Here is an 11221-nt window from a genome sequence, read left to right on the forward strand (position 1 = left end):
GGCTACAGGTGTAAGTCATTCAGGCTGGAATGACTTTTAAGTTAATCAGTGTAAACAGCCAGGGGCATACTGACACTGTCTTCTACTGTGTTCAAGAAAAGACATCATAAAGCCAAAACAAAGCCCAAACCCAAGTTATGGGGTGAAAACATGTTTTGTTTCTGTTTTTTGTTGTTGTTGTTGTTTGTTTGTTTGTTTGTTTTTGAGACAAGGTTTCTCTCTGTAGCCCTGGCTTTCCTAGAACTCATTCTATAGACCAGCTCGAAACCACAGAGATCAGTCTACCTCTACCTCTGTTGGGATTATAGGCCTGTGCCACCACTGCTGGCTGTGAAAACCATGTTCATTTAACTTGTAATACAGTCTGGTAATCCAATGCTTAAAAAAAGAAAATTATTATTCCTGGCCACTACTCATGTACCCTCAGCTGGAAAGAAGAAACGAGAAAGAAAGAAATCCAAAGTGAGAAGGAAAAAGGAGAAAAGCAAGGTCATGGGAGACAGGAAAGTGAAAACAGTGAAATGCCTTGACTTGACCCTCACGTGTTACCTCCATGAAGCCCTAACAGGCCACCGGACACCGCTGCGATCCCGCTCTGCCTTCTCACCTCCCTCTAGAAGACTAGGAGCAGCGGACTCATTTGAGAATCGCTCACTGCTAAGCCTTCATCCCCGAGTCTTACTCAGACTTGCTCTCATGCCCAGCGAGTCTCAAGTGATCCTCACTTCCACGCAGTCGTTTCCCGCAGGTCAGCTCCGTTCACGCTTGTTTCCTAACCTGCTCATTTTTAGCATGCCTTCCGCTTTCCAACTGTCCAGGTTGGGGCTGAGAGATGAAGTGAGCCCCGTGAGGGGCCAGGTTTGCTCAGCACCGACCCCCAGCCTCCTCTGTGCTTACTCACTGGCCACCTCAGCTGGACACGGCGTGTTCTTTTACCTTCCTCTTTACAATGTCTCTGCTTCCTTACGTTCCTAGTCTCATCTTCACTCCCGCCTAGCCCGGAGATTATTTAGAGTCTATTCACATTGTCGGTGTTTTGTGTTAGGTACAGACGTGTTGCCTGCCCAGTGCAAGAGTTTTGTTTGTTTGTTTGCTTGCTTTTTTGAAAGGGAGTCTTGCTGTATAGTTCTAGCTTAACTGCTGAGCCATCTTTCCAGGCTCTTAGGTATTTTTAAATGTTAGCTAATATTAAAAAAAAATCATTGTAAATGAGGGGAAAACATATCAACTATGTGGCAGGCTCTATGGAGTATCTTTTCACATTTATTGAATGTAAAATTATCTAGGCATACCTCTGTTTACACTGCGCATTGTTTAGTGAGTACGAGAAGCAGATAAGAACTTGGATCCACCCGTCTCCCCACGTGGACCTTTAGGGATGTGGGAGGTGAAGGTGTCAGTTCTGTCGGAAGACAGGGCACTGGGAAGGAGGCTCACAGACTGGACTTTGCCATTCTTCACTGAGTCCCGAGTGCCCGTGTTCTGGACCAGGCTGCACTTCTAAGAACTAGGTGTGAAAACGCTGGATGGTTGAAAATCTTGCTTTCTATAGGACGGGAGCTTGAGAGAGCCAGCTGTGGTGGTTCATATGTCTGTAATCCCAGCCCCTGGAGGCTAAATTAGGAGGACCATGGGAGATTCCAGGGGAGCCTGAGCTTACAGACAGCATGGGCTACAGAGTGAGACTCTGTTTCAAAACCCAAAAAAGAAAAAAAAAAATGGGGCTAAGGGGGTAGCTTGATTAGTAGAGTGCTTGTCTAGAGTACTGGAAGCTTTGGGCTCCATCCTCAGTGCCTCATAAATCTTTAATTCCAGCTCTTGGGAGGCTGAAGTAGGCAGATCTCTGTGAGCTGGAGACCAGCCTGGTCTGCATAAGAAGATTCAGGCCAGCCAGGACAACACAGTGAGATCCTGTGTCATATCATAAATAAATAAATAAACCAAACAAAATAATAATTCAAGGACATCTTCAGCTACCCAGAAAATTTGAAGCTAGCCTGGCTTACAAGAAACTTTTTTCTCAAAGAGAAAGAAGCTAAGCTAAGTATACTAAAGAAAATGGAAGATTAAAAATGATGCTCGTCGCCGGGCAGTGGTGGCGCACGCCTTTAATCCCAGCACTCGGGAGGCAGAGCCAGGCGGATCTCTGTGAGTTCGAGGCCAGCCTGGACTACCAAGTGAGTCCCAGGAAAGGCGCAAAGCTACACAGAGAAACCCTGTCTCGAAAAACCAAAAAAAAAAAAAAAAAAAAAAAGATGCTCGTCTCAGCAGTGGGTCATGGATATTTTCAGTTGTGATGAGTTTCTCAGTTGTGCTCAGGAACTGCATCTATATGCATTCTATATGCCCTTTTCCATAAAAGAAAACAAGCAGGCAATGTTCTAAGTCTACAAAAGCCAAGATATACAGATATACATTCTTTATCTGTGTGTGTATGGGGGTGGGGGTGGGGGGATATGGGAAGTGGTCATTTACTTTCAAGAAGTAAGTTTCTTTTTCATCTGGTTAGCCCATACAGGATGTACAGTACAAGGTGACCTCCAAGCTTAGGACCTTTATTTTCTCCTCCCCAAAGTAAGAAAAACTTTCCAATGTTTTTTTTTTTCATGCCTGCATTTTAGCAAACATTGAAAAATATGGTTATTTACTTATTTATTTGCGTATGTACCTGGGTGTGTATCTGGAGGCCAGGGGTCAACTTTCAGGAGTTAGTTCTTTCTTTTGCACTGTGGATGCAGGGGCTGAACACAGAATGCCAGGAGTACCTTCTCAACCATCTCATTGGTCCCCAAATTCCTGACACCACAGAGTGGGCCAGTGACTTGCTCACAATCCTACATTTATTTGCATCCTCTAAGGCCAACTTGCACATAATCATCTTGCTTTCCCTTGGGTTTATATGGGACAGGAGAATGTATTTTGGGAGAGGACCAAAAAATGTGGAAACATTTGTAGGCTCAGGACAATGAAGAGGGGAAAGAAACTATTCGATTACCTTGTGTTTTGTTTGTTTGTTTGTTTGTTTGTTTGTTTTTCTGTGTAGTTTTGGTGCCTGTCCTGGAACTCACTCTGTAGCCCAGGCTGGCCTTGAACTCACAGAGATCCGCCTGCCTCTGCCTCCTGAGTGCTGGGATTAAAGGCATGGGCCACCACTTCCCGGCTCGATTACCTTGTATAGAAGAGAAAGTCATGTGTTCACAGAACTATGATATTCACCCAACTTACCCCCTTTTCTTTAACCATACTAAAAAGGGACCTGTGCTTTGGTGTGAACGAACGTAAAGGCATGGACATAGATAGCAGCCTCCTCCTTGTGGCCTGGATAAACGGAAGGATGCCCCAGCACCAACAGTGGATCACATGAGATCACATTAGTGAGTTTGCTATGAAGTCAACGTCTAACTTTTCTATGATGTTTAACTTATTCAAATTATGGAATGGAAGAGAGCTCAAGTGGCATACAGAGTCCCCAGGTTCACCTTTGGAAGAGCAGTCTTCTCACATCCTGAACCCAGATTATTTCTTTTCCGTGAATGAAGCCTAATTTGATCAGCTCATTCCAATTCAGTTCCTTTCAACATGGTTTTCTGACAGCTTTTAAGGCAAGAAGGATGTTTGGGGAAAAGCAAACCCATCGGCAACAGTACAGAGAATCCAGTACTGCTCAGTTAACCCACCAGCGGCATACATACTATGGCCCTGTTTGAACATATTCCTCCCCTTACACAGATGTGCATCTGTGATGTGCCTGTGTTTGTTGACTCAATTGCTGCTATCACTCTTAGTATCTTCTTAGAACACGGGTGTTGTATTTCATACCCACAATTCCACCATTGCCCTCAAGAAGGTTATCACTGATGACCAATGGCCGTGTGTGTGTGTGTGTGTGTGTGTGTGTGTGTGTGTGTGTGTGTGTGTCTGTCTGTCTGAGCATATGCACACACAGGCCAGAAATCGATTTTGAATGTCTTGCTCTACCGATCTCCACTTTATTTTTCAAGATAATTTCTCAGCGAGTCTGGAGATTACCATTTCAGCTAGACTGGATGGCCAGTGAGCCCCCCACCCCACTTTTCACCACACCTTCCCAGGGTTGGGGTTACGGACATGTGCTGCTGCACCTGGCTTTTCTGTTTGGGAGTCTGAATTCAGGCCCTCAAGCCTGTACATCAAACACATCATCCACTGAGACATCTCCCGAGTCTCAGCCAATGTAATAAATGTTCCATAATCAACTTCTCCAAACTCATGCTTATTTGTTTGTTTGTTTGTTTATCCTGTTTCTGAAATGAGTCTCACTGTGTCTCCCCAGCAGAATGGAACTTGCTATGTAGACCAGACTGGCCTCAAACGAACAGAGACTCACCTGCCTTGCTGGTGTGTTATCTGTATTATTTGTAAAGTGTTTTTTAGAGGATTGAATTTTGCACTTTTAATGTTCTTCCCTGTGCCTTTTCTTCCATGTATTTCTACTTCTTTCGTGACTTGGACATAACTGAAGCATCTGGTCCTGTTGTCTTACTTCATGTCCAACAGGTTAGATTTAGCTGGTTTTCCTGTGACACTCACAAGTCTATAGGACAACAAAAACAACCTGTATATAAACTGCTGTTTTGCTATCTCTGTCCCATGTTTTTCCAAGTTTGAAGTTCACTTCACAATTCCCTGATGCCTTCCACCTGGAAACAATCCCGGAAGATCCAGATACTTAGCTTTTCTTATGGAATGTATCATTTTTCCATACGTGTTCCTTTCATTTGTTTGGATACCTTTTGTCTTCTCTCCAATGAAAGGCCATTTAAAGGTGGACCTAATGTATCTTTGTGGGCTGGCATTAGCAAAGGGTGGCTCACAGAGCAGGCATTCTATCTCTCATGGTCGGCCTACATATCTATCTGGTGGCTGGATGCCTAGTTGGATGAGTTCAATAGCTCTCATTGCTGAGACACAGTGAGTTGGTTAAAAACTTAAATTGTAAAACCACTTACAGAATTTCTTATTTTATTTTTATTTATGTGAATGTGTATGTGTATGCCACATGTGTGGGTGCTGGGGAGGCTGGGAGAAGGTGGCAGATATTCTGGAGCTGGAGTTATAGGCAGTTTGTGAGCTGTTCAAGGATGTAGTGGGAACCAAACTCTATTCCTTCGCAAGAACAGCAAGTATTCTTAACTTCTGGGCATCTCTCAAGATCCTCCTTTCTTTATATGTGTATTTTGTGTGCACACAGTAGTCTACCTCAAAACACCTTTTCTCTTTCTTTTTTAAAATTTTTAGTAAAAATAAAACATGTATGTCATATGCCTCAAGAAAGTTCTTTCGCGAGGCAGTGGTGGCACACGACTTTAATCCCAGCACTTGGGAGGCAAAGGCAGGTGGATCTCTGTGAGTTTGAGGCCAGCCTGGTCTACAAAGCGAGTTCCAGGAAAGGTGCAAATCTACACAGAGAAACCCTGTCTTGAAAGACCAAAAAAAAAAAAAAGTGCTTACTGGGTTGGGGATTTAGCTCAGTGGTAGAGCGCTTGCCCTGGGTTCCATCCTCAGCTCCAATAAATAAATAAATAAATAAATAAATAAATAAATAAATAAATAAATAAATAAATAAATAAAAGACCAAACTTGAAAAAAGAAAGTTCTTTCATAAAAATCATATTGTTAAGCATTCAGGGGACTCTTTCCACCTTGAGATTTCATTGTTTATTTTAAAACTTTTAAAAGCAAATTGTGTTGTGTGTATGTGTGTGTGTATGTGTGTATGTGTGTGTGTGTGTGTGTGTGTGTGTGTGTGTGTGTGTGTATGTGTGTGGGGAAACTTTGTGGAGTAGTTCTCTCCTACCTCTCCTCTCCATGGGTTCTGGGGTCATGCTCAGGTCACAGAGGCTTGTGTGGCAAATGCCTTCTCCCACTGAGAGCCCATCCTTTAGCACCGGGGGAAACACTTGCATTTCTGTCTCCTGCGGAGTAAGGTCCCTCCACGGGCTGGGACTCAGGCTGATCCTCCCTGTCTTCTCTTTCTCAGCCTCTGCTTTCTGAAGTATTCCTTTAATGTTTGCTTTGAACCTATCACATAGTTTCTAATATATCTTTTTTACCCCCGGAGACAGGGTTTCTCTGTAGCTTTGGCCATCCTGGAACTAGCTCTGTAGACCAGGCTGGCCTCGAACTCAGAAATCCACCTGCCTCTGCCTCCTGGGTGCTTGGATTAAAGGTATGTGCCATTACTGGGCTTTAAAATATATACTTTTCAAAATAAGTTTTCAGGACTTGATCTTTCTTTTCTGAGTTCCTTTTTATCTAACCTATTTCTTGTTTTGGGAGTGTTTTTTTTTTTTTTTTTTTTTTTTCCTGCTCTTCCTGATGCCTTTCTCCAGTGCACCAGCCCCCAAGCCTCAGCTCTATCCCACTAGGCAGTTATCCCTCATCTTCCACCCATTTTCTGTCTTCTAGAACATCTGTTAAAATCTCGCCCTCGGATGAACTCTGATAACTTTGCAAGTTCCTTTTTTCCTTTATCATCACTCTGGTGAAGTGCTGGGAAAGAGAAGAGATAAATACATGTACTCAGTTTGCCGTCTTCAGTCAGTCTGTTTTATTGAAAAGTGTATGGGTAAAAGATTTCCCCCGGGGTAAATTTGGTTTTGTGAATAGTGTAAGTTCCCTGCCTGGAAGATTCAAGAAGTGATGCTCTGCTTATGAGACTAAGGTTGGAGGGCTCAAAGTTTCCTACTCAGTAATCTGGTAAGAGGAAGCATTTAGATAGGAGAGGGAGATAAACTCTGCAGATGTTTAGACAGCCCTGACACTCATTTACAACTGGATAAGATAGTTCTACAAAAAAAGTTTAGTTAAAACAGAAGATCGTGTTCGTTCCGCGGTGGTGGTCCTGGGAATGTCCTAATCTTTGATTTCCTCCAAACTTTGGCACCTGAGAGAATAAAGCCGCAGCACCAGGGCCACTCCTAATGCAACTCACTCACAAAGAATGTCCCCTTTGAGCCACTGTGATACCTGCTGGTTACTCCCATAGATTCCTCTGGATTGGCTGCGACTGCAAATAAAACACTGTTTGCCTGCAATCAAGCCGATAAGCTCCAGTATAAACGAAGGCAGGCACCTGTTCTCAGGCGGCAATTGTGGCGTTCACTCTCTTTCTTCCTAAACGTTTTCATGCAAGAACTGAGAAGGACCTATTGTCTCTGGTGCCAGAAGAAAAAGATCTTTAAGGAAGAAGAGGCCCAAAATGGGGCTGCTGAACTCTAAAAATCCCAAAGACAAGCAAGCCCACATTCTTCTTCTGGGACTCGACTCGGCTGGGAAATCTACTCTGCTTTACAGGTTAAAGCTTGCCGAGACTCTCACAACCATCCCCACCATCGGCTTCAACGTGGAAATGGTCCAGCTGGCCAGCGGTCTCCCGCTCACGGTGTGGGACGTTGGAGGCCAGGAGAAGATGCGGACGGTCTGGGACTGCTACTGTGAGAACGCAGACGGGCTGGTGTACGTGGTGGACTGCTCCGACGGCAAGCAGCGCCTGGAGGACTCCCGCAAAGAGCTCAAGCACATTTTGCAGAACGAACACATCAAAAACGCGCCGGTCGTCATATTAGCCAACAAACAGGACTTGCCCGGAGCTCTGAGTGCCGAGGACATCACCAGGATATTCAAGGTGAAGGAGCTGTGCAGCGACCGGAACTGGTACGTGCAGCCCTGCTGCGGAGTCACTGGAGAAGGGCTGGATGACGGGTTCAGGAAATTAACTGAGTTTATGAAAAGCCACCTGAAGACAAGAGACACCTTAGCGCTCTTCAAGCAGAAATGAGGCGGTGGGACCGTCCCAGCCTCTGAAAGACAGTGATGATGTGAAAATGGGAAATCTGTCTTATTTCCCATGTAAAGTGAGAAAGTGAGTTTCCGAATTAGCCAACTTTTCCGGAGATTCATTGCACCCGGTCCCGCCAAAGAAGGAACTTTATAGCAAACTATGGGGTCATGGTCGTTGAGATGGAAGAATTTATATTTTGAAAAGGTTGATATGTTGGATGATTTGAAAGTCGTATTTAGAACCAGAGAAATGTTTATTAATTTTCTATGACCTCTGGGGTAATAGCTGTCTGCTTACACAGGATTCTTTCAAATAGTTCCCAGCTGTGGCAGGGATTGAATTTCTACCCTGTTCCTGGGTAATAACTGAGTGGTGAGAAAAAAAATTAAATTATGGAGAGGGGAAAGGTTGATGCTAACCTCTTGAAAATCTTCATTATCTAAACAGAGCCCCTTCCCGCTAATCCTGGCAACTTTTTGAGTCTTTTTTAAAAATATTTTTTTTGTCCTTTGAGTATTTAATACGATGTATATTGATCATATTCACACACACACACACACACACACACACACACACACACACATACACACACATACACACTCACACACACTCACACGCCCTCAGTGAATCTTAAACAATTTTTAGGTGTTCTGCAGGGTAGCCTCTTGAGTTTAGAGTTCCGCCCCAGGCTGCAGCCTCGGGACCTGCATCAGTGGAACTCAGTTCAGCAGCCCCATCCCCTGGGAACACAGGTGCTCTGGGTACTGACCGAACAGGAAGCCAAGGCAGACTTTGCTCCCAGAGACCTTTCAGTTCACTGGGTGAAGCAGCAGGAAGCTGGTAGCTGGAGTAAGGCAGTACTCCCTGCAAGTTATTGCAGAGAGACGCCCAGGGAAACAGGAAACACCTCCTGTAGGAGACGGAGTTGAAGAGGGTGTCTCTGTCCTCTACCAGGGACCCCAGCCAGGTAGAGGCTAGTCAAGACACGTTCTCATCACTGGGAGGTGAGAATGCCATCAGGACCAAGGAAAGGGGTGGGTGGTTGAGGGGCAAAGGAACTGAGAATGGAGTTGCAATCTCTGACAGGAGCAGAGCTCCCAGAGAGGCCCTGGAGCTAACGCTTTCCTCTTTTCTACGCCAGTGAGGCTTCTTCGGTGTAAGGGAATGTCACTGAGCTCCACGGCAACCCTAGAGGCTACACATCATGACAGGGGAAAATAAAGGGTTAATAAGTCAAGTGTAGGGCTGGAGAGGTGGCTCGGAGGTGAAGAGCACTTGCTGCTCTTCCAGCAGACTTGAATGAGTTCCTAACTCCTGTTGGATGGCTCACAATTAATTACATGTGACTCCAGTTTCAGGGGATCCGACACCCTTTTCTGGGCATCAGTACATATGTGGTACACATGTACATACACACATAAGTAAAAACAAAAATAAATCTTAAAATAAGTCAAAGGTGGTGGCCCCTGGGTTCCTTTAAGTGTTTTCTTTTCTCCTTGTAGTTATAGTTTGCTCATCGAAGGTCTTTCTGTGCTTCACAGTATAGACCTCAGTAGAGAAGACATATAATAATGGCGACTTTTGGTTTAAAACTGTGTATACCAGTCATTGGGATAAACACTTTCCCAGATCTTCTCATGTAATGTTTACAACAACTCTGAGGAAAAAAGTAGGCATTGTTATTTCAATTTACAGATGTGAGCATTGAGGCTAAACAAGGTGAAATCACCCTCCTCCCCTACACACACACACACACACACACACACACACAAAACACAACCATTTAAAATTTTATGACATTAGTGTGTGTGTGTGTGGTGGGTCAGAAGACAACTTTGAGGAGTCATTTCCTTCCACCGTGTAGGTCTCCAGCCAACTACTTCCCCTCTTTCTTTTATTTTTGAGTTTAATAATATAATTACATAATTTCTCCCTCCCCCCTCCAAACCCTCCCATATACCCTGCCTTGCTCTTTTTTAAATCTGTGCTCTCTTTTTTCACTGATTTTAACTGAGAAATTGCGAGATTGGAACTCAGGTGTGTCTGACACCATGAAAGGCCTCTCTGCTGCTCCTTACCTTGTTGTTCTAGAGACAAAATATCTTCTCTGCCATCAGTGAGCTTCCAGCACACAAGGGCTGGGGCTGTAGGTGTAACTCACTGGTAGAAGAACTCTACCAGCAGTTCAAGATGCTCTGGGTTTGATTCCAAGTACCGGGGGATGGGGGAACTCTAGGCACTATGGATTCTATAACAAGAAAGTGCTAAGGAAAAAAAGAAGGCAAATATACTAGATAAGCATACTAACAGATACAGGAAACATGTAGAAGATCTGTGACTGATTTCAGGGAGCTCTGGGATGGTGATGTTAAAGGTTTGGTGTAGAGTTCTTTCCTGAGTTTACAAGTTGACTAAAGCCCCATGCCTATCTCCCTTTACAGCTTCTTTATATGTTTTTAATTTAGTCTTAAAATTAGGAGTCACTCCTTTATTTCAATGCAGACTATCTGAACAGAGAGTGTCTCTTTTGTTCCTGCTACTTGGTAATATGAATTAGGTCAACCTAGCATGATGTAAAACTCAAGGAAAACAGTTTGGAAAAATATTGAAAATACTGGATAGCTTGGGTATGTGTGATTGGTGTAGTGGACATATACATTCTCAAGGTATGGCAAACTGATAAAGTGTGTTTTCCTGTCATTGACAACTCTCTCAACAGCCAGTATTCCTCAGAATCTGTTCCAGAAATGTGCAGGGTTGGTTGTACCCAGGACCCACTAAACAACAGTTACTAGTGTTTTTATGTTAATTTCACCAGTCCTGGTACACAAACACACACTATACATATATATATACATATATATATATATACACACATATACACTGTATATAAGTACACACACTATACACACACACACACACACACACACACACGCATACATACACATACCACACACACACACATGTACACTATACATACACTGTATATATACACACACTCTATATGTATATATACACATGCACACATATACACCACACACAAACACACACACTATACATATATATGCATACACTGTATATATACACACACTATAGATACACACATAAGCTCACTCATGCATACGCGCACGAGCACACACACACACAAGCATACCCCCTGAACACTCTTCACCCTGATATATTAATAAAGGCTGAATTTGAGGGAAGAAGACAGGCTACAGATGATAGTAAAACAACAGTAAAATATTTCCCAGTAGGTGAAAGAGCTGTGCGCACTCACACCTTAATGTTTATGACTATACTTTTTATTTATTTTCTTCTATACATTTATTTATTTATTGTGTGAATGGTGCAGGAGGTGAACCCAGGGCCTCACACATACTGGGTGAGTACTCTGCC

General features: G+C 43.7%; 1 protein-coding gene across 1 annotated transcript; it reads left to right on the plus strand.

Moving 5' to 3' along the window:
* The first annotated feature begins 7240 nt into the window (after nt 1-7240).
* Arl14 (ADP ribosylation factor like GTPase 14) lies at nt 7241-7819 on the plus strand. The gene has a single exon (XM_059264726.1). It carries the CDS (start codon nt 7241-7243, stop codon nt 7817-7819), a length of 579 nt encoding a protein of 192 aa, XP_059120709.1.
* The last annotated feature ends 3402 nt before the right edge of the window (nt 7820-11221 follow it).

This window comes from Peromyscus eremicus, chromosome 6 (assembly GCF_949786415.1).
Source record: "Peromyscus eremicus chromosome 6, PerEre_H2_v1, whole genome shotgun sequence".
Taxonomy (NCBI): Eukaryota; Metazoa; Chordata; class Mammalia; order Rodentia; family Cricetidae; genus Peromyscus; species Peromyscus eremicus.

Bases quoted from the DNA above. Each gene is read 5' to 3' on its own strand.
- Arl14 (XM_059264726.1), top strand. From the start codon at position 7,241: ATGGGGCTGCTGAACTCTAAAAATCCCAAAGACAAGCAAGCCCACATT.